Below are 25,111 nucleotides of genomic sequence, written 5' to 3'. Positions count from 1 at the left end.
CTTTGGTCTTGATTTGGATTTAGTTTTTAATGTTAAGTGTCTCATTTGTCTCCTCTTGGTGGTATCTTAGTTCTATGGTGCCACATGGAAACTGGACAATTACATCTTCAAAATCCATTTTTTTCACTAAATTATTGCAATGTTTAGTGTTGCAGTAAAGATTGGAACTGGATATGTTTGATACCTTTTTTTTTTTTTGTCTTATAAAAACTGAAATTCATCATATTTTATTTTGGTAGAACTTTATGGTTCTGAGTTCAACTGCTGTTGCTGTTGATTTAGTGACTCATATTTCTTCTAGGCAATTGGTAAAATATAATACCAATAATTCTCTAGGGGTACATAATTTAGTCATGTTTTAGTTAGCAGCTGAGGAATGCTGCTTTTTCAGATCATATCTGGAATGCATTGTTTCAAAGCATAATATCCTGTATGAGTCCTCATAATAAAGTTCAAAAAAAAAAAAGAAAAAAGAAAAAAAAGAAACCATGCTGGATAATGGTACAGGCTTGGCTCTTTTTAAGAAGCTTGCTTTGTAACCATCTGGTTTCATGTACATTCCTTTTTTATTCACTTGACATTGGGCATATATATGTCTGTCTGTCTCTGTGTGCCTTTGTGTTTGTTCCCCCCACTGCTTGACAACCAGTGTTGGTTTGTTTACATCCTTGTAATTTGGCAAAAGAGACTGGTAGAATTAGGACCAGACTTAAAAACTAAGTCCTGAGGTCATTTTGTTCAGCTAAACCCTTTGAGCCAGTGCCCCAGCATGGCCACCATCCAATGACTGGAATAAGTAAAAGATAAAATATGAAGTTTAATCTGAAAATTCAATCAAGTATAAATTGAAAGAGTTTACTTCTTTGCCAAGAGGCAAAGCCTGAGTGAATGGATTGAAGAAGCAGTTTCTTGGCTTCCATTGTATTTTGTGGAAGTTTACTTTGGCAAAATGATAATACTAAGAACCCTCTTTCTGTCCCTCTTTACCCTTCCTCTATCTTCTGTTCTTCATCCTCTTCTGTTTGTCTTTTCCTTTCATGTTCTAGTTGCTTACCATACATGTTTTCCATCACCAAATAACCAGCACCCCCACGGGTATCCTATGGCTCAGCTGAGGCTAATCTATAAGGGCCTAATGGTATTAGCCATGATGATCTGCTTGTGAAATTTCTATAAGTATCAGGATGGCTGTTTGTGTAATGATGGTGGTGTTATGTCTAGTTCTGAACCAGAAGCCAATGTTAAGTTATTGTAGTTGCTAATATGGATGGTGTTGTCAATAATGTTATCATTATTAAAAGCAGCAAGCTGGCAGAATTGTTAGCTGGACAAAATAATTGGCAGCATTTCACTCGTCTTTACATTGAGAGTTTAAAAAATGCTACCGTTGGGTGGGGGTTGATAAAATAAGTACCTGTTGAGCACACTGGATGTAATGTAATGAAGTAACTCCCCCCCCCCCCCCAATTTCAGGCCTTGTGCCTATAATAGAATGGGTTATTATGAGTCTTACTATTGGAAGGAGATTGTCCATGAAACTAACACTAGTTATATCATGGCATTCTGACACCATTCTCTGAATAGCTTTGTTGTCATTAACATTGTGATTAATTGATGCTTAATTACGTGTCATTTAATTGGACAAGGCATTTAATTGGGACAAAATAGCTGCTGCTGAATGTGTAAACTGAAAGATATTTAAAACAATTATTATTTTTTTTTTTGTTAGGGTTTATGGATGTAGGAGTAAGTGATTAAGAGGATCACTGGGTTTTAGGTTCACAGGGTATTGTGGACTACCCACAGTAAGTTTCTTCTGCCATGGCATTTAGTTGACCAAAGCTGGGTAACTGGGCACTGGAGAAAGTCTTCTGCTGGAATGTACCAGCTTTGTTGTCAATTGAATAGCCTTGAAGATTACCTTTAGGTAATCCCTCCCCATATATGCTCATATATACACAGATTATCTGGGATTTGAAGTCACAGTTTCATCCTAATGAAGCTACCTTAAGTTAAGAGTTGAAGTTTCTTTGGCTGACTCAACCAGTTAGACCATAATAAAACTCATGGTTCCATTGACTGGCCAACAGGAATCCATACCACCGACCAGAAGCATTAAAGCATTACACTGAAAAACCACTCAGGCTTTTGTTTTGTCCCTGTTATGTTCTGAGTTCAAACCCTGTTGGATTTCACTTTTGTCTTTTACAGTGTTACAGTTGATAGAACAAGCATCACTTATTTATTAAAGTCTGCACAATCAGATTCCATCTGCCATAAAAATTTGTTCTGTGCTCTTGTCAAAACATTTTATCGCCTGAATTTAAATCTCACAGGAATTAACTTGGCCTTTCACCTTTCCTGGGTTGATAAAACAATACTAGTTATATACTGAGATCAATCCGGGTTAATTATACCTTTTCTCTACAAATTTGTGGTTTTATGCTTATGTCAGCAACCATTATCAAGGTAGTTGATTTTTTTCTGGATGTCATTAAATATCTTGTATGATAAATTCTTATGAAACTAGTGAGAGTCTTCATCAACAAAAACTGCTAACTAAATTTCTTAACATTTATCTATAGAAGAAAATAAGTCGTTAATGAAACTTTAAAATAATGGCACAAATTTGGCCTATTTTCATCGTTATTTTTTATTATTTAGTGTCCATATTCCATCTTGGCTTGGGTTGAATAATTTGATGGGATTGAATGGGTTTGAAGACAGCATTGTGGCCCAGTGCTTCCTTTGCCATGGATTCTATGGCTGGATGCCCTTCTTAATGCCAGCCACTTTACAGTGCACCAGGTGCTTTTTATATGGCACCAGCATCAGTAGAAGGTGTGATATAGCCTGCAAGACTTAGATGCTCTTCAACTGAGTGGGGCTGCAGTAAATAGAGAGAGAAAGAGAGAGAGAGAGGTAGCTTTATATTAGGAAATGAGGAGATAATGTATGAAAGAAGGGAACAGAACAGGTTTGTTACTGAAGAGGAGCCACGTGGTTACTCAGAGGGCACGGGTGGTCAGGATGGAAATGGAAAGAGATAAAAATATAGGTTATGCGTTGTCAGAGTGGACCTTAAGGCAAAAGTTCAGAAGACATGAGTGGAGGGACATAATAAAGAGGTGTGGGTGTGTAGGGGTTGTTAGACAATTTATTTCTTGATATATATGTGTATTTGTGGTGAGACAGAACCTCTTGGCAATGTGAGAATATATGTGCATGCATTAGGTGTGGGACATATCTATATATATATATATATATATATATATATATATACATATATAAACAAATAATAAATGAGTATATGCATATATACGTACAGGTATGTGCATACCTACGTCTACCTGTATATATAGGTGCATATCTGGGTACAGGACATTGCAAACAAAACGTAGACAAGAAAATAATAAGAACCAGAGTACAGAAAACACACAAGCCACATAGAGAACATTTTCCTTCATCAGCTACCCCCGTTTTAACACCGGCGTTTCGAAGAGTTGGGCAGGATGCATCGTTAAAACGGCTCTTCCCATGGACCGCAAATTAAATTTGTATACACAAATTAAACCTGTGCCATGGAGGAATGTAGTGGCGGACAAAAAACAAGACAGGAAAACAAACGGAAAAGAAAACAAGACAGGAAAACAAACGGAAAAGAAAACAAGACAGGAAAACAAATGGAAAAGGCTATGTGGCCAGACGTGAAAAATTATGTGTATATACATACACCCACATACACACACACACACACTTGATACCCCCTCACATCCACACATTCACACATGGTCACATGTTTGTTTTCACACACACACACACACACACACACACACACACACACACACACACACACACACACACACACACACACACACACACATTCTTTTTGGAATTTGGAGTTCTTTGTTACAGATACTATTTTGTAGCTTTAAGTTATCACTATTCATTTATTCTGACAGTGCTACTTGTAGTAATAAATTGGTGAATTTCTAGGCAGCATTTATATTTTTAATGCTTCAGACACTGCTGGATTGAATGGTACAACCCAGGTGTTGAAACTATAATGATATCTGATTGAACAGCTGATGATGGGAATGCACATATATTATGCTTGATTGTTAATTTCTTATATCTTAAATCTCCTTATTCTGAGTTGTCTTTTATTCTTCTAAAGTGATAAGGGTCTGTGGATTCATAGTTTGTTGGGACCTCTTACTTTGGTATTGTTTGGTTTTTCTTCTTCATAAGTACCCTAATTCAGCTTGGTGTCTAGTTTTAGAAGATTCTCTGGCATCTATGACAATCTGCAGCAGGTAACATTGTCTTGGAAGTTTTACTGCCAGCAGACTCCATCACCATTATCATCTGTTTTTCTCTGCTGGCATTGGTTAGACAAGGTATTACACCATCTCTCGTTAGCCACCTTGGTCTTTTGTCTTCTCACATGACATAAGTCTTTCATCATCTGACACAACAAAGAAAATCTGTTGAGCATGTACTGGGGGTCAATGTAATTGACTTACTCCTCCCCTTAAATTGCTGGCCTTGTGCCAAAAGTTGAAACCAGTTATTATTATTATTATTCAGTAGTCTTATGTTTGTATTCTTCCAGTGCACACTTGGGGGCATCTCTCAGGTGCCTCCTGTCTACGCAGTGTTTTTTTTGAGGGGATGGGAGGTTTTGTATGTTTCCTTTTTGTAAATACTCTTTATACATTACCTTGTGGTGCTTATTCTCTGTCTGTTATGTATATTTGTAATTATTTGGGTTTTGATTAGGCTGTTGTCTGCAGGTTTTATTAATCGCCCTCAATGCTCCTACTATTAGAAAGACAGTTTTTCTTTTCAACATATATATTTTGGTTATCTCTATTTTTAGTTCTTAATATTTGGATAATTTCTCCATTTCTTTTACAGATAAATTGTTTTTAGAAACTGATACTTTGATTTAGAGCTTCTTCCGTTCTTGGTTGCCCTAAGAAATCACTTTTATCATTATTATTTTATTTTATTATTTTATTATTGTTATTTTATTATTTTATTATTTTATAATATGCTATATTAGTTAGCAGGGATATTGTCTTGAGGTTTAATAACACCAAATCTCAAATCTCAAGAGTCTTCCTAAAGACCCTTTCAGAATACAGGATGGCACTTTTCTGCAGAGAGACAATGCATGTAGCAATTCCAATACCCTTCAGTGTCTTATATAGCATTTTGGATGTTATGCCAAGTGCACCAATTACCACTAGAATAACTGTCTCAGTTTTCTAAAATTTCTTCATCTTTCTAGTTCGGTCCTGATATTTCTCAATTTCTTTGGCATCCAGGTCTATGACCTGACACTGCTTGTTTTGTCCTCTATAATCATACCTGGTCTTCTTGCTTCAATAGTATGATCAGTCTTTAGAAGGAAATCCCATAAAATCCTGTGATTATTATTATTATTATTATTATTATTATTATTATTCTCTATTAGAGCCTCTGCAGGAATTGGCTTGTTAGTCTATTTTCCTTTTGTTAGATGTGTTGGTCTGCATCAGTTCCGTTAGAAGTGTTGGTCAATGTGTACAAAGCAGAAAGTTCTGCTGCTTTCAACTCGTAATGCAATGGGCTGATACCTGCTGGGTGTGAGAAAAGTTTCGCAAACCTATTTTGGAAAGTCCCTACTGTAGAGATAAGGCCAGGCAGAAGCTGTTAGGTCATATTTAAGAATATTTAATTTCATAGTTGAGATTATGGTACAACTCCTGTTAGCATTGGCCCCTTCTCCTTATGAGGATTTAAAAATAATAATAATGTTGAAATATATAAATTGAATGAAAACTTATGACACTCAGTATTTCAGAAATGATTAAGATTTGGTGCATAACTTCTTCATGAAATGTTGTTGATTTGGCATGTACAAGTCCCTGTAGTTTTATTCTTGGTCTGGTTATTGTTTGATCACTTGTCCTAATAGAATGATTGATGTGGTGTCTTCTCATTTGTTGTCTGCCATAACACACTGTCACAATAATGTAGTTCTGTAACAGCAGCAGACCTGCCTCAAACCCAGTTTTAAAACGACGAAACTATGATTTGTTGTTACAACAGCTAAACTATTACTCTGGTAGGGTTTTACAAACAACTATCCTGACAAGAACTATTAATGGTAACAATGTCAACTGGTTGTAATTAATTCTTAGAATGTAGAAAAACATGAAGATAGTTTTAAAACAAGAATCCATAGTTTATGTAATATCTGTTAACAATATGGGAATTAGCAGACCCTTTTGGATAGTGTATTAAAACAACAAGGATTTACAATAAGATTGCTGCATGTGTTACCTTATTAAATTTATATTTTCATCTAACCCTTTCATGGCCATGTTTTACTGAAATACACAATATTCTCATTAATTTTTGAAATATCTCTTCGGACAAACCACATAGAGTGAGTATAATTTTGGATATTTTCCTTCTATGCTTGCATGTTGAAAGATTGTGTTGTTTCAGTGAAACAAATGAAAGCTATTAGAATAGCTGTGAGCAACCTCAGGAAGATAGTCATTTTATTTCAGTTGGATTGGGGGAGAATTTGGCATTTATAAGGGCAGGGCAATAACAGCATCGTCATCATCATCATCATCCCTCCATCCATTTTCCACACTGGCATGGATTGAACGGTTTGACAGGAGATGTCAGGCCAGAAAGCTGCACCAGACCCCAAATTACTAGTTTCCATACTTATTTGAGTATTAAACTGATGTTTAGATCTTATCAATTATTGAAGTAGCCATCTGTGTATCATATTCTGTAAATACATTGCAAAAGAAGCAAATTTACTGCAGAATTTATCTCTCGTGGACATGCTGTTTAAAAACAAAAAAATGTATTAGTAGCAGATGAAAACCATCCAACAGCAATGGTTGTGATTATGCTTTGTTTAATTTATTCTTACATGTCAAGACTTGTAGAACATAATTCATTGTTCTTTGGGAATTTCATGTTTATAAATGAATGTACCTGTATGTATGTGTGTGTGTCTCTGTATGTGCACATTTATTGGGCAAGTATTTCTTGACTGTATACCTGTTTGACTTATACCAAAATGTCTAAGACTGTTGCTGGTTTTGTAATAGAAAATCAACCATTTTGGGATTAAAACTTCATCCAAGACTTCTTTGTTTTTTGCATATGTTTCACTGGGGCTGATGTAATCAATTGACTCCCCCACTTTAAATCGCTGGCCTTTTTTGCCAAAATCTGGGATTATTATTATTATTATTTTTCTTCTTCTCCTCTTGGCTAATCAAGTTTTTGAAAGTTTCAGTTGATTCATGGCCTTCATTTTAAAACTTTCTTATTTTTATTTTTCCAAACAGAAAAGGAAAATGCTCGGTGATGCAACATCTACCCAGGTTCTTAGAGATTTAGAAATATCTCTTCGGACAAACCACATAGAGTGAGTATAATTTTGGATATTTTCCTTCTATGCTTGCATGTTGAAAGATTGTGTTGTTTCAGTGAAACAAATGAAAGCTATTAGAATAGCTGTGAGCAACCTCAGGAAGATAGTCATTTTATTTCAGTTGGATTGGGGGAGAATTTGGCATTTATAAGGGCAGGGCAATAACAGCATCGTCATCATCATCATCATCCCTCCATCCATTTTCCACACTGGCATGGGTTGAACGGTTTGACAGGAGATGTCAGGCCAGAAAGCTGCACCAGACCCCAATTGTCTTTTATTGACATGGTTTCTATGTCTGGATGCCCTTTTTATTTCCAATCACTTTACAGAGTGCACTGCATGCTTTTTTATGTGGCGCCAGCATAGGGGCTTTTTATGTGGTGCCAGCAAGGGTGCATTATAAATGGTGCCAGACTCTAACGTCTGTATTAATTCTTGACACTTTTGAAGTCTATGATTATAGGGTTCAAATCTGAACTGAATTTTGAATAGCTTTTCATTCTTCTTTTGCATTAAATTATCTCTAGATCTGGTTTTGGGAAAAGGAAGATTTTAGTGTCACACAGAATGGATATTTGGTGTAGCAGCTGGCTGGTTGATTTCTTTTTTCTTGACTATTGTCATGACAACATCTCCCCCATGATTCCTGTGTTAGACAAACACCCTCCTCCCCCAAAGAAGGATGTATTTCTCATACTTAATTTGAAGACATTGGTTGTGTTTTGTTTGCGATAACCTATCTTGACTGGACTAACAGGACAATCGTTTGTTGCTATGTACAAGAGTAAAAAATATTCAGAAAATATTTGAACTCATAAATAGATCTTCTAGCTGACATCACATGCTTTGATAAATGATTTATGTTAATATATAGGCATTGTTGCATGGCAAAGATGTTCATTTTCTAACTACATGGTTTCAGGTTCAGTCTCACTCGGACGAGTGTCTTCTACTATTGACTTGTGTCGAGCAAAGCTGTGCGGGTGAATTTGGGAGACAGGAACTGAAAGAAGCCTGTTGAGTGTGTGTGTGTGTGTGTGTGTGTGTGTGTGTGTGTGTGTGTGTGTGTTACACTTCTTTGACTTTGTATGATGGTTGTAAATGGGTGTCACTGTTGTACCAGTGGTGTTGTTCATATCTTAATCTCCATGGAAACATGTTCAGATATGCTAAAGTATTACCTTGCTTGGAAACACGCGAGTGTTGGTGACAGGAAGGGCATCCAGCTGTAGAAAATCAACCTCAACAAATTCCATCTGAGCCATACATGCTTGGAAAAGTGAACATTAAAACAATGATGGTGGTGATAATGAAATACATTTTAAGAACACTGGTTCATGTTACTATAAAAGTTAAGGAAAAGAAAATGTGTAATATTTACTGAAAAAGACATATATGAAAATCTCTGCAGTTATCCCATTATTGACTAACGCATTTTTTCTTAATTTGGCAGTTTAGAGCAAAATCCATTTTCCTGTTGCTAGAAGGGGGTGGGGGAAAGTATTAAAAAAATACATTTTTTTTTTCTCTGTTTGGCTGATTGAATAAGCCATACCTTTCATACACCCCTGCACCCTAACTTCTCCCATTCTATGTCACAGTTTGCCAAATATAAAGTCTGAGCTTAGATAAAACAAATACCATCTATGTTTAGCACTTACCAAAATAGCTATCAAAAGAATGGTAGCTGTTATCTCATTGATGCTTGTGTTGTTAATTATGGTTGTAATCTTGGCTGCTTCAGAGATTTTGTGTCTCCCCCCTCCTCCCTTTCCCTCCTCCTCCTCTCTCCCTTTCTTTCTTGCCGTCCCATCCCCTGATCATTATCTTTAACTGGCAAACAAGTGAAGAACTCTTGGAGAACAAACTCAACAACCATGGCTCTTTTATCCTGTAATGTTATCTCTGACACTTAAAATTGAATCTTCATCACAAAATATTTCATATAACCAAGAACATTGGGATTAAATACCTTTTTGTTTTCAAATTTAATTTTATTTCTTCCTCTCTTTCTCTTTCTCTTTCTCTCTCTCTCTCTCTCTCTCTCTTTCTCTCTCTCTCTCTCTCTCTCTCTCTCTCTCTCAGGTCACAGGTTCAGTATAAACCAAGTTTTTATGCTGAATAATGGCAACACAATTTTCTAAAAACCAATAAGTATAAGCACAGGTGTGGCTGTGTGACATGAAGTTTGTTTCCCAACTTCATGGTTCTGGGTTCAGTCCCACTGTGTGGTACTTTGGACAAGTGTATCCTACTATAGCTTTAGGCCAACCAGTGCCTTGTGAGTGGATATGGTAGATGGAAACTGAAAGAAGCCTGCTATATATATGTCTGTGTTTGTCTCCCAGTGTTGGTGTGTTTACATCCCTTTAACTTAGCAGTTTGACAAAAGAAACTGATAGGATCAGTACCGGGTTGAAAAACAAGCACTGGGGTTGATTGGTTTGACTAGAAAATTTTCAAGGCAGTGCCCCAGCATAGCCACAGTCAAATGACTGAAATGAGTAAAAAATAAAAGAAGCTTCTTATCATTTATTATTTAAAACCTGGCCACAAACATATAATTGTGTGATATCTTAGGTAAGACATTACTGTGTCTGCCTCAGTTTGCTAGGCTGATAGCAGGTATAAACCCTTGTTCACAGTTAAGATCTACATCTAGAATGTAACAGCAACATGGAAAGTTTAAACTTCCAAACCATCCTGTTGAAGGAAATGGATGTAAGTCATTAAAGATGAAATGATAAAAACTTGTGATTAGTTGATGAGTTCCCTTTATCAGGTTCTCAAACCTTCTCTTCCTCCATCCTCTTAGCTTTGCTATTTGTCATAAATATTTATTAAACAATATAATTCTTTTCCCTTCTTTGTGGGGTGGGATTGCTTTCATATGTTAGCATGTTGTTCCTGTTTTTGTGAATGGGTGTCCCCTTTTTTTTTGCTGTTAAACAATTCCCTGTGTAACCCATATCTGATCTCGGACTGAGTCATGTTTAAAGAAGAAATATTAACTTGAAGAGTTTGACTTTACAAACAGCCCCTCCCCCCACACACTCTTGCACATCCTGCATGTACAATTCCATGTGATAGAATAGTGTACAGAATATATCATGATATCAACCAGACTATTGGATGTGGTCATACATCACTGGTCACAATGCACTTTATTGTTTTAGCTTTCAACTGTGCCACCCTGCTGGCTAGACAAGCAGGCCAACATCTGCCCCTGATCAGGAGGCTAGTCCATTGCAGGGTGGACTGGTGCAACATGAAATGATTTGCTCAAATCAACAAAGCAATGGTATAAGGCAAGATTGTTCAATGTACTTCATTATTGGATAAACAGATGTTTATGGTCATTAGAAGGTTGATAAAGATTGTCTTGATTTTTCAAGATTTCTTGTTGTTGCGAGAACTCTTTTTCATGGCTACAAGCATTATATAACACCTATCTATCAGTGAATCTTTAAACAATTCAATTATTCTCTTCTTGCTATATTGGTCTGGGTCTAGGAGCTTTTTATCAAGTTGAGCAAAAGAATGCTTTGTTCTGTAGTTGGAATTCATGTCATGATATACCTTTTGATAAATTGGTGCCGGTAATGTCAGGCCGTAATAACTTCATGTTGGAATTCTGCTTCAGTGAATTCTGTGAAGTTCTGTTATTCATATTCTATATTCTTGCTCCTCATAAATCATCTAGAGCTGTGTGTGTATGTGTGTGTGTGATTAGGGTACAGTGTTTTATTATGTGTGCTAAGGTGGTAAGCTGGCAGAATTGCTAGTGTATCTGAAAAAATGCAGAGTGACATTCCTTCTGGCTTTATACTCCAAGTTCAAATTCCACTGAGGTCCTACTTTCCCTTGGTGGTGGTGGTGGTGGTGGCGGTGGCGGTGGCGGCGGCGGCGGCGGCGGCGGCGATCATCATCATCATCATCAAGTACCACTCACCAGCATTGTTTCTATGGCTGGATGCTCTCCCTAATGCCAGCCACTTTACAGAGTGTACCAGGTGCTTTTTATGTGGTACCAACACCAGTACCTCTTTTTATATGACACCAGTGCCAATGCTTTTTATGTGGCACCAGCATCATTGCTCTTTACATGGAACCAGCACTTATGCTTTCTATGTCATTATTAATCTGGTGTTTAAAATATAAATTATGGAATGTTAGAGGATTGTTTTACTTTAGATCTCTTTAAATTAGTGACTGTCATAGAACTGTTATGTGTGTGTGTTTGTGGGTGTGTGTGTGTGTGTGTGTTAGGCAGGTTGGTATCAAACGGGTTAAATATGTTAACATTTAACTTAGCCATTTTATTGCATAGCTTCAATTTGAAGTTTCATGTTTTGGTTAAAAGAGGCTCCTTTGTTAAAAGCAAGCTTTCCAAATACAGAAAGCTATCTTAATTATGAAGTGAGTTTAGTAAAAACGAATTTTCTGAATACACAATGCTGTTTTAATTAGAGTAACAAAAATAGGAAAGTAATTTATACCAGGAAGAATAATTGTAACAAAAGTACATAAATGGGTTGTTTGGAATTGTGATGAAATATTTGTTTTTCCTCTTTTTTTTTTTAAAGTCCCCTTTTGTATATGGTCTGAATGAAGTTTTAAGTTGTTTCCCCTCATCTTAGAAGTACAATTGTTCCATTTAAGTTAATAACAGAATCAAGGGAAGAACACATCAGAGTCTACTCAAAATGTGTGTGTCTCAGTCATTAAATATTAGCTGTACTCACCATTACCCAGGGCGATTCAAAACAATTTATAAGAACAGTTTCTTTTTTTTTTATTTAACAGGCTCTATATGGTTACTATTGTTTTGAATACACATTGCAATACGTTTACCCCTTTCGTTGTGGACTCGTAATAACACATCTGGTGATATGTGTGCAAAGGAGTTGGTGATGTGTTCCTTCAAATGATTTAGGTCTTTTATCTTTTTGAGATACATCGTGCCTTTCAAATGTCCCCAAAGATAGAAATCAAGAGGGGTCAGATCAGGGAATGTAGGGGATCTTATAAAGTGTTTCTTATAAAAAAATAATTTTTTCCTATGTATGGAGACTTTAGAATCAGCCTGTATTCTATGAAACTGGGACAACCACTGTGAAGTTGTTCCACCTTACACCAACAAATAATGACAATAACAATCTCTACTGCTAACTTTAAAGTCCATATATATATATATATCATATATTACATAATACATCTCTCTCTCTCTCTCTCTCTCTCTCTCTCTCTCATATATTATAGTGAGGCAAGTATTATTAAGCCTTGTAAATGTGTGATTGACATTGATGTTTTTCCCAACATAATTCCAACTAACAATTAAAATCTGAGTCATGGACTTCCTCTGCTGACGAAATTAGCATGGCAGTGATACTACAACAATCACCACTTAATTCTGATGTAATAATGGTTTCAAATTTTGACACAAGGCCAGCAATTTCAGTGGAGGGGGCTTAGTTGATTACATCGACCCCAGTATTTAACTGGTTCTTATCTTATTGACCTGAAAATGATGAGGGCAAAGTTGACTTTGGTGGAATTTGAAGTCAAGAATGTAAAGGACAAAATGCTGCTGACCATTTTGCCCAGCATGCTAATGATTCTGCCGATTCACCGTCTTTAATTCTGATGTAATGATAATAATAAAAATAGAAATATTGGTGGGGGTAGTGTGTGTGTGTGTGGGGGGGGGGGTACTAATAGTAATGACTTGTAATATGGGCACAACTCAACAAATTTAGAAAGAAGGTCCCATTCAGTCAGATCGACTCCACCCTTCTAGTATTTTATAAAGCATGGAAGGAAGAGTGCAAAGTAGCAGAATGAAGCCAGTTGGTGGGGAGGGTTCATGATTTCAAAACTGCAAAGTGTGGTAACTAAACACTATGGCATGTTGCTGAGTCGGACAATCATCTCTATTAATTATATTATTAATTATAAATGAAGTCCTCCAGACAATGTTACTAAAGGACTAATTCTGTTTTAGGAACACAAGGGAGATAGCCCTATGAAATTTTAATGAACTCAAATTTGGAGTGCATTGGTGAGTTTGATCTATAACAGTATGAGAGATAACTGTAGACATGCTTCAGCCTCATCAGACCTCATTAACAGAATATAATGGAACTGTTACTGCAGATCTTAGAATCACTAGAAAAATTTAGAAGATTGCTTTGGATGAAGACAGAGTGGTCTTATAAATGTGAAGAATATTTGGAGGAAGGTAGGGGAGGAATACCCAGGGACACCTGCTGTGTGTAAACTCTATAGTGAAGTGATAGCTAGCATAGATGGTGTGGTAAGACAATACATTTTAATTAATTAAAATGAGTCAAGTCTAGAATGTAGTGGAGGGTTTGTTGTTCAATGAAACAGCTGACAAATGTTCTAAGACCCTGTTGCTATGCACCAAAGTTATGAACACGAAAAGAGAGCAGCTATTTAGGATAGTATATCTTTGGCTTACACACAGACGATGACGACAACAACAACAGATTCTTATCTGATAATAATCACTTCACAAATTAACTTCAAGTGGAATGAGAAAATGAAATTTCAATTGTGAACGATGATGATGTAATTGCCATACGCTTTGTCTACTTGGCAATTTGATATGTGATTTCTAAGGCACTTAAGGGATGTGTGTGTGTGTGTGTGTGTGTGTGTTTGTGTGTGTGTAATTCAGAACTTGCATACAATATATATTTTCCTTCTTTTTCCTCAACTGCTTTCCTGTTTCCTGTGTCGTTACTTTTAAAACTAATTAAAAATGCTGACTTTGTCTTTGAGTTAAACATTGTCTAAAGACTTTCTTTCATTCCCCCCCCCCCCCCTTATTCTGTCTCCCAGTTGCAGTGGTTGGTAGGATCAGCTTTTTTTTTTTTCATTCAGCTCTGGTTGAGCTAAAGTATGCCAAAGGTGGGAGGGGGACAGATTTTATTTTAGTTTTAAGTCTTAAACTAAGGCGATGACCTTCACCACAAAAAAAAAAAAATGCAGGCTATCTCATTGTTTATTGTTTGTATTACTTACATTGGTGATGATGATGATGATTGTGTTATGTAAATGTCGACAGTTGTTGCTGGTTTGTGGAAATATTGATGGCAGATGTGTTGCCAACAAAGATGATAATAATGTTGCTGTTGTTATGGCTGTTGCTCTCAGATCTAATCCTATCTGTTGTAACAAGACAGATATCCATCTAATCATCATCATCATCATTTAACGTCCATTTTCCATGCTGGTATGGGTTGGATGGTTTGACAGGAGCTGGCAAGGCTGGAGAGCTGCACCAGGCTCCAGCCATCTGTTTTGACTTGGTTTCTTTGGCTGGATGCCCTTCCTAATGCAAACCACTTTACAGGGTGTATTGAGTGCTTTTTATGTGGCACAGGTTTGGTGTTATAGCTGTAAACTCACACCTGTAGGGTTGACTATATTCCTTCTTGTCTAATCTGCAAGCTTAAGTGAACTTTAAAATTTCTATAATTTAAAATGGTAGAATTCATAGATGCTGCTACTGTGTCATCATCATTATAACTTGGAGAATCTGTTTTGACCCAGGTCAACCATCACTGAGGGTATTCCAACCATGGCCTTCTCAACATTATTTGTTGATAAAGTATATCTAGAGGTACATTATTCAATGTCTCTGTTTTTATATGTTGCAGTGGAGCAACATATAGAAACTTCTACATTGGTTTGTTTGTTGGGATGTATCTCATTTGACGGTTTGGTCTGCAAGAAGGAACTGTAATTATTGCCTTCACATCCCCTCCGAGACCATTCATGCTGTTAGTGTTTCTCTTGAATAACTCTCAGTAAAATATGAAGAGGGAAAGTGAAGTGTTCAGTATGTGTGGTGGGGAGGAGACAGTGTGGGTAACAAGAGTATCTGAATGGAGAGGGACATTAGAGCAACCGGCTGAGATGTGTAGAGACTATTGTAGTAGAAAAGATAGGACATGGAGGAGAAACAGCAGTGGAAAGGCTAAGTTTTGGAAGTTTTAGAAGGGATGTACATAATGTGTTTGATGTAGAGGTGGATGTAAAACTGGCAGCAAGTGTTTTGGGATCCTGAAGGATATTGAAATATATATATATATATATATATATATTCAACTTTTCTTTAATGTTCTTCTCTAATATTTGTGGAACTTTTGCCTTAGACATATTGATTTAGTGTTTAAAGCTGTTTGTTTTAGGTTTCATCATTTGTCAAATCTAAACACCAGACAAGGTAACCTCAATAGTGCTGGTGCCACATAAAAATCACCCAGTACACTCTGTAAAGTGGTCAGTGTTACAAAGCGTATTTGGCTGTAGAAACCAAATCAAAAATTAAGCCTGAGCCAGATGTGATTCTCTTGTCCTTCTAGGTGACCACCATCTCCAAATACGCACTGAACCTGCCTATGAAGATCTACCTAAGCCAGGTCAACATAGAAATAGGATGGAAAACAATAGAGATGATGATGTCGATTTTTCAATTTGTTTCATTTTGAATTCTGTTCTTTCTGTTTAGAACACTGCTTTTCTTTGTTATTAATTAAATATCATTTTTATAATGAATTTAATTAAATGATTTCTTTATTTAATGCCATTTTATGAACTTGGAATTGCATCTAGTTGACTTTATATTCTGTTGTTTATTTCCTTTATGTTTGTTTATATTAATTCTGGAAAAATCATGTCTATCTCTAAATTGGCCGATCCATTAAAAACATTCTGAAACCCCACTCATATTCTTTCAGATAGATTCAGATGTTGTTTATAGTATACTCACGCACCAACTTGTAATTTTCATAAATCACGTTTCAATTAAATCTTGAAAGTCATATCTGTATCTCCAGCCATGGTGATATATTCTCAAAAGCCAGGATATCCTCATGACTCACAGTAACTTTCACTGGTTGCATTCTGAACTATTTTCGTATGTAATCTACTGAAACTGTGTTTAATTTTAGCCTGTGATATTGAAAAAGTGCTGCAAGCTGCTGGTAATAAGTAGAGGGTAGCCATGAAATAGTTGTTAGATCAGCCCTCAGACACTTCTTTGCAGATTCATTCAAGCTTTAGCAGCATGGTGGTGAGTGGGGTAGGGTTAGGGATAGTGTGGGCGTTTAACTGATGGGGATGATGTTAAGGATAATAATATGGCAGCAGAACTACTTTTTGGTGAAATTTAATCTTAAGTCTCTCTCTATCTTTCTCTGTGACCATTTGTAATTTAAATCTGAACTGTGAATAAGTTTAAAATTAAATCAATATTGAAATTTTAATAAAATCATCCATTTATAATTTCTGCTTCTCTGCTCATATTCTTACTTTACAATTTTTGTTTTTTTTTTGTTTTTCTTTGGTGAAGCAGTGATGGAGGGTGTTAGTCATCCTAGTACTACAACCTGGACTAGTTCTAGAAATTGGTAGAAATTGGTGTTAGTTGTACTAATAAAAGTGTCGACCAGTTGTTTGGTGGAGTGATGAAGTTGGTGTTAGTTGTACTACTACTACTACTACTATTACTACTACAGTATGGACCAGTGGTAGAAATTGGCAGTGTGTTATCTATGTTTGTCACCAGCCACTACAATACTGGTGCTTCATCTCCATCTACTCTGCTGACCTTTCTCTGATCTATTGATGATTGCTTCTAATTGCTGATTTAATCCACTTAGAAGAAACGTTCCCAGGCTTAACATTTCTCTGTATGCCTGTGGCAGCGTGACTCTGTGTGTGTGCATGCGTGCGTGTGTGTGTGCATGCGTGCGTGTGTGTGTGTGTGTTGCTTGTAAATTTATCAGTAGAACTTCCTATATTTCCTGTGTAGTGATGATGATGATGGCAGTGGTGGTGTTGGCTGGGGTGAGTTTTGATTGCAGTTGTCGACTGGGGGTGGGGGGAGAGGTTGTTGAAATGTTTTTTTTGTTGTTTTTATTTTGTGTAGCCAAGTATTAAGAAGCTCCACTCTAAGAGACTTTAAAATAATCTGATGAAACTTCCCACTCACTTCAGATTACTTAACTGTTTTTTGTTGTTGCTGTTGTTTTTCTTGTCTGTGTGTAACAGTCTCCAGCTCTGTGCCTGCCTTTTACGTTAAGTGGAGGTGGTGCTGGGCTTCCACCCTGGGACAACTCATCTCTTATTCTATAATATTACACATGCGTTTGGCATTCGTTTCTGAATGGAATACTTGTGTTGCCCACAAGAGGAATCCTACCAAGTTGACACTGATTTAAATAAACATGGGGGGGGTAGGGACGGAGGGGGAGTGTTGCAGATTTAGATTTATTGGTTAGCAATGCACTGTACTTATGAACTTATGAAAACAAGTAAATAATAATAATAATAATAATAATAATAATAATCCTTTCTACTGAAGGCACAAGGCCTGAAATTTTGGGGGTGGAGGATAGTTGATTACATCGACCTCAGTGTTTCAATGGTACTTAATTTATCAACCCCAAAAGGATGAAAGGCAAAGTCAACCTCGGCAGAATTTGAACTCAGAATGTCGATGGGCATTTTGTCTAAGCATTTTGTCCATCATGCTAACGATTTTGCCAGCTCGCCACCACCACCATATTAATGATAATAATGATAGCAGCAGCAAGCCATAACAGGGGTCACCAAGTTACCCAATCCAAAAGATAGTGTTGCTAGGCATAACCCAATGCAAGAAAGTTTTTAACTCAGTCACACAGCTCGTGCAGTACATGGTCCCTCTCTGCCCACAGCACATATTCTATTTAATCCCCACCCAATAACACAACAAGTACTTCCTCCATAACTGATCACTTACTCCCTCTATAATAAATGGCTGACACTGTAATACCAGTAACTTACCCAATCTCCATTCCATGCTACTGCAACCTATCAAAAACACATTGATGCAGCATGTGCTTTACACCAGTGTTATCAAACTGCAGCGTCTCTATGGACATACATGTTGCCTGCCATGGGGGGGGGGGGGCTGCTTATTTTTAAATACATTCACTACAAAGATTTCCATCATATTTTAATTCTTTATTATTAAGTAAAAATATTTATTTGCTGACTAGTAATCTTATTTTTATTAAATTATTATTTTTGGGGTGTCCCCATTTTTAAACCTCTGGCTACACCACTCACGTGCCACACTTGTGCTTGAAAAGAGTCATGTGTTTGACATGCTTGCTCTACACAGCCAACACGACCATCATCTGTCACTAAAGTACATTACACCATTCACAGAACGCATCATCATTTAATGTCCATTTTCTATGCTGGCATGAGTTGGACGGTTTGATCAGAGATGGCAAGTCAGAGAGAGAGAGAGAGAGAGAGAGTGAGAGTGAGAGATAAATCAGACTTCATAAATCACACAACCAACACTAATCATTACCTGACACTAAAATGAAGGGGAGAGAACTTGTACATAGTGAGGTCCCCAGGTTGCAAGCACAGCTGATCGATGATACGAAGGTTAGCAGTGAATATGGAAATGAGCTGTGCTGGAGCATCCAGCATTTGCTCTGCATTTGGTTTAAAGCCATAAAAAGCAGTGTGGGCAGGGTCAGCGAAAGAATCCTCTACTAACTAAAGGCAACACTTATCTCTTTCTTGTCTTTTACTTGTTTTAGCCATTTGGTTGTGGTCATGCTGGAGCACTGCCTTGAAAAATTTTAATTGAACGAATCGAGCTCAGTAATTACTTTTTGAAAGCTTGGTGCTTATTCTATCAGTCTCTTATTCTAAACTGCTAAGTTATGGGGATGTAAACATACCAACACCAGTTGTCAAGTGGTAGGGATCATACACACACACACACACACACACACACACACACGACAGGCTTCTTTCAGTTTCCATCGACCAAATCCAATCTGAAGGACAATGGTTGTATATTCTGCAAAACCATGAGGTGCAGTAGAAAGTTGCATAAATTTGCTGCAAACAACAACATTAAGGGTTTCTAATTTAAACACAAGACTAAGTTTTAAGGGGTGGGATCTAGTTGATTAAAGCACCCCAATATTTCACTGGTACTTAAACAGATTATTCTGTCAATAGGAAATGATTGTTTATTCCCATTCAATCGTGCATTATCTCTTGGGTTCAAGATTTTGATGGCATGGTTGTTTACTTACAGAATGACATTGTAGGGTAGGTGTGAGGTGTTGGATCTGGCCCATTTGAACATAAGAGGCAGAATATTTTGGTCAGATATGGTCAGTTTAAATACTAAAGTACCAAGTACTTTATAATTACGACCACAGTGGGATGAAAGGTGAAGTAGACTTTGGCAACGCTGCTGGTGGTGGTGGTGGTTTCTAAAATTGGGCCAATTCTACAAGTTTGTTGGGGACAGGGAGAGTTGATGTCACTGATCCACTTGTACATATTTTATCACCCCCACTTCTACTAAAGAGATGAAAAGTAAAGCCTACCTGGTGAGAGACTTGGGACATATAGGGGCCAAAATACCCTTAATTTAACAACTTGCTTTATTAATAAAGATCTTAAAAACAGTAGCAAGTTTTGAGCTTCAGAACACCTTACCTCCCCTAAACTGTAATTGGAATGTTCCACCATTGTTGAAGTGGTTGTTAATTATGATTTAAATATAAACTATTTAAAAAGTAATTAATGTCTTAATGTATGTTAATAAATTAATTATACCTCTTAATCAGTTTGAGAACATGTACAGCCTGTAATGAAAGTCAGTATGTGTGTGTGTGTGTGATTGTAACTTTCCTTGTGTTGGAGCTTTCAACACTACAATCCATCCAATCTGTTGTGATCCTTGCAACTTCTTCACATTATGGATTGGATCAAAATTGTGTGAGATTATTGTTAATCCAGCCACTTAACCCCTTCATTACCATATTTGTTGAAATCCACTGCTTTTGTTTAAATTAATTTTGAAAATAATAAATCTATCTGAATAACTTGGTCTTTATGACACTTGTGTTTGGAACTTAACCTGAAATTTTGATGGAAGAGTTTAAATGCGATCACTTTTATTAAGAAATTTGCATCATAGACCCAGGTTAAGTTTGAAACTATCACAATATTGTAAAATTATTTTCACCCTAATTACAGGTGTATTATTGTTTTATATTCTTTCAGGTGGGTTAGAGAATTCCTTAATGATGAAAACCAAGGTTTGGATGTTCTTGTCGATTACCTCTCATTTTCACAAGTGGTCATGAGGTTTGTAACTTTGATCTTTTTTGGTTTTACATTTGTTTATTCTGTGATTGATCTAAGTTATTGATTTTTTTTTTTTAAACAGGTAAAACCATTAACTTTTTCTTCCTAAGTGGCAAAGTCTAGTTGATCACATTGACTCCAGTATATTACTGGTATGCATTTTGTGGCTTCCATCCCATAATAATACAGCCACACTTGACTGCAAAAATATTTAAGCAAAGAACTGTGATGCATTCAGTACTCACATGTTGAAACTGTTTAGATTTTTAACCAGCTTCATGGATTGCCAGAACCCGTCTTTCTGTTGACTTCAATTGGGGTTATCGGCCAAACTTTAGAAACTGGCACTCCGTCAGTTATGACAAAGAGGGTTCCTGTTGATCCAATCAGCCTGTACATGAAATTAACATGGAAATGGCTGAGCACTCCATGTCATGAGTACCTTGTGACACGGCTGGTCCTTTTTAATTACAGGTACAACTTATTTTTGTCAGCTGAGTGGACTGGGGTGACATGAAAGGAAGCGCCTTGCTCAAGGGCACAACATACTGTTAGGAATCGAACTCTTGGCCTTATGATCATGAGCCAAATACCGTAACCACCACACTGTTGGATAATGTAGTTTTAGTAAGATTGTCTGAAAGAAAGAAAAGAAAACAAGAGGGTTGGTCCTGGCTGGAATGTTTTTGATTGTTCAAGCAGACCTGATCTGAGGGGTAAAAACATCAATTCAATTGTGGTGGGTTTTGTAGTCTATTACTTTGTCCTGAATTTATTTTCCTGATTGGCTGCTCTATCATAATTTATTATCAATCCAGACATAGAATAGTCTGCTGATGATAAACTTGATGTGAAAGGACTTTTTTCAATCTGTAGGAAGGCTTGTAAAATATTTATTATTAACATTGTATAATACTGAAGGTTATAGGTTTATTCAGAAAATCCAAATAACATTTAACAGAGGGGAAATTAAGATTAATCTTTTAGCATTCAAATTAATTTATCAAATGTAATGCATATTTATTTGCATTTTTTAATATTGATCATGTATTAATCTTGTAGTTTTGAGATTTTGAAGTCATGATTGTTTATTTTTAGAATGACATCATAGGGTAGGTGTAATAGGCTGGATATGGCCTGTTTAAATATTGAAGGGTTAAAGGATTATTTTTCAGTCTGGTGAAGAGCAGTGGCCATTGCAGTCACTGATCTCCTCCCCATGATCAAGTAAAAAATTTGCTGGTCCTTACAGATGGGTGAAGACCATTACAGTGAATGTTCAGCTTGAGTATTCTACAGGTTCATTTTCTTTAGGAGAGAGAGGATCTTGTGGAGGGCTGTTGTAGTTTTAAGGAGAAAAGTGTGGGGAAAGTCTTTAGTGTGGCTTTTTTTTGTGTGGTTACAATGACAAGAGGAGACTAGGGGCAGATGGGTGATTCGGGAAGTTCTGACAAGCAACTCTTGTCACAAGAGTTACTAATAAATGTGAGCTGTACTCTGGTATAGAATGTGTTTGTCCTTTATATCTAATGTAAAACTCATGCAGCACTTCAATTGGTTTCTATATTTTTTCCCAAATATTTTTCTGTTTCAGACGGGAACAATTATTAAACAGAGAAAAAAGTGCAAGCTTAGATTCTGGTTTATCTAGGAGTCCCATCAGAAGGATGAGAAGGTCCAACACAGTGGGGTCCCCTAGGGGTTTGAAGTACAACACCAAATTAAACATGGGAGAACCCAGAGATGATGTCCATGTGTGTATTATGTGTCTTCGGGCGATCATGAATCATCAGGTAACCATCTTTGGAATTTTTGCTGTTTTCAGAAGTAGTTTAGAAGAGGAAATATCACTGGTTTTATGTTGGAAGGAGAGAATTTGTGAAGGAAATGGTTTATTTTGAAGAGAGAAAAGTTCTATTGGATATCGCAGTGATCTGTTGCTGGTGACTTTGATAAATCTGTTTATTAAACATACTACAGTATCCAGTGGAACTTTTCTCACTTCAAAGTAACAGATGTAACACTCACCGTTACATGTGTGAGTCATTTATTGGTTTGGGTTCGAACAGGTTTAAATTTATCAGCATTGATGTATTTAGTCGAATAAGTTCACATCTAACAAAAATATCTTGTGTGGGCTTTTAGGATCACGGTAGATAACTCTGCTTGGCAAGTAAAAAGAAGTTCTCCTCAGCATAAAGATTTGAAGAGTTCATTGAATTGATTTGTGATGAGTGAAGAAGTCCAACATTTGGAACACTTAGCTTCCTTTGGGGACAGAGAATATTGAGGTCTTGTTATCTAGGTTGTAAAGTTTGATCCACAATTTTACAAACTCGGCATCAAGAACTCTTAATCTCTCCCTCCCTGTCGGGGAAAAAAAAGTTTGAAACATTATTCCAGATTTACACACCAGATCAACTTGAACTCTTTTACAAACTCTTTACAGATTAATTGTTGCTTATACAGACCAATACCATTTCTCATTAAATGTAGTGATCAAATGTATGTGCTGTGCATTAGCTGCTCCTGACATCGCTTGCACAGGTGCATAACTGTACGCTGTGTCATATGTTGAAATGATTGCAGAGTAATGTGAAAATGAAGTGTATTGCCCAAGAACACAATGTGCTGCCCAACTTTGAGTGCAACATACTAACCACTATATACATATGCATGCAGGTATATATTGGTACTCGTGTGTGTAGGTGTGGCTGTGTGGTAAGAAGCTTGCTTCCCAACCACATGGTTCTGGGTTCAGTCCCACTGCGTGGCACCTTGGGCAAGTGTCTTCTACTATAGCCTCGGGCTAACCAAAACCTTATGAGTGGATTTGGTAAATGGAAACTGGAAGAAGCCAGTCGTATATATATGTATATATTTGTGTGTGTTTGTCACCCTGCCATTGTTTAACTGATGCTAGTGTGTTTACATCCCCGTAACTTAGCGGTTCAGCGAAAAAGACCGATCGAATAAGTACTAGGCTTACAAAGAATAAGTTGTGGGGTCGATTTCTTCGACGAACACCCTTCAAGAAGGTGCTCCAGCATGGCCACAATTAAATACCTGAAACAGGTATAAGAATAATATAAATATAATTTAATGTACACTGTATTAAAATTTGAGCCTGTAATAGTTTGTTACCATGGAGACCTGGCTAGGCAGGTGTTGCCTCGACGGCAAGAAACTATAAGTAACTCTTATTTTAAATTAGTGTATATTAATTGAGTCCTTTTTGTGTTGATCTTACCTTAATGGAACAGTAAACTGTGTGTGTGTGTCTACAAATCTTCATTTACAAGTGTTTCAATTAAATTTTGTTTTCTTTTTCAGTATGGTTTCAACTTAGTAATTGCTCATAAACATGCCATCAACTGCATAGCACTTAGTCTTAATCATAGAAGTTTACGGTGAGTGAATTTACGTAATGGTTTGTTTCACCTTCTTTTTTGTAATCATTCATTTGTCTTCTGCAAGACTAAATAATAATAATAGTAATAATAATAATAGTAATAATAATAATAGTAATAGTAATAATAGTACTAGTAATCTTATACAAAAGTAAAGAACTTTTCTCTCTATCTATTATACTTCTGCTGAGTTACTTCAGTCCTTTATATAAACTAATAGTAATAATAATAGTGATAATAATAATAAATCTTGATAAATGTAAAGCAATATTTGGATTGAATTAACCATTCAACTGTGAAGTGAGGTAACTTTACATTTTGACAATTAACATCAGAAAGAGGAACTTTGGCTTTGAAAATCACAAAGAAATTTCAAAGATACTTTTGAGACCACCATATATCTTAGGAAAATTGCAGATTTTAAAACTATTGTAAATTTTAAAACTGTTGGGGGAAAAAAAAGGGGGGGGGGGAATTTTATGGGTTTTTGTGTTGCTTGTTTAGTTTAATTATATATTCTTTTAAAATTAATATTTTAGTAAAAGAATATAAAAATCAATTGTTTTTTTTCTCTCTCTATTTACAGAACCAAAGCTTTAGTATTAGAATTACTTGCTGCTGTATGTCTAGTCAGTGGAGGGCATGAAATAATTCTTTCAGCATTTGACAATTTTAAAGAGGTAAGAATGAGATTTAAAAAAGTATTTTTATTCTCATTTTGGCAGGCTTTTAATTTGTCATATTTTTTATTTATTTGATTATTAATTTGAGAAGTGATGTGGGTAGTACTATGACTTTTGTAAGACTAATGAGAAAAGTTCTAGAATGGTTCCTTAACCAATTATCTAATCTTGGTCTCTCAGTTAGTCAAATAATGTTTTAATGTACCAAGAATTGACATTGAGATTGACAGTGAGATTGTCAGTCCAGAAATAGGGTTATCATGTCAGTCAGTTGTGTTGACTACACTTCTATAAATAGTCTTCACTGTGGCTACTGGAACCATATTTTTCTGGAAACTGCAAAACTC

At 36.4% G+C, this 25,111-nt stretch overlaps 1 protein-coding gene across 5 annotated transcripts in view; it reads left to right on the top strand.

The window, feature by feature from the left end:
• LOC106868205 (formin-like protein) overlaps positions 1–25,111 on the top strand; it is a 175,524-nt gene that overhangs the window by 96,608 nt on the left and 53,805 nt on the right. For all 5 annotated transcript variants that reach the window (XR_016243369.1, XM_089358488.1, XM_089358487.1 and 2 more), the window contains exons 4-8: positions 7,371–7,450; positions 20,588–20,671; positions 22,266–22,464; positions 24,005–24,081; positions 24,668–24,761. Coding sequence is in view for 4 of the 5 variants with exons in the window: in XM_089358488.1 (XP_089214614.1) it covers positions 7,371–7,450; positions 20,588–20,671; positions 22,266–22,464; positions 24,005–24,081; positions 24,668–24,761 (534 nt within the window). In the remaining variant the exon portion in view is untranslated. The remainder of the gene's footprint in view (positions 1–7,370; positions 7,451–20,587; positions 20,672–22,265; positions 22,465–24,004; positions 24,082–24,667; positions 24,762–25,111) is intronic.

This window comes from Octopus bimaculoides, chromosome 10 (assembly GCF_046866305.1).
Source record: "Octopus bimaculoides isolate indiv1 chromosome 10, ASM4686630v1, whole genome shotgun sequence".
Lineage (NCBI taxonomy): Eukaryota > Metazoa > Mollusca > Cephalopoda > Octopoda > Octopodidae > Octopus > Octopus bimaculoides.
The sequence above is the reverse complement of the archived record's forward strand: the minus strand, read 5'-3'. Positions and strand labels throughout refer to the sequence as shown.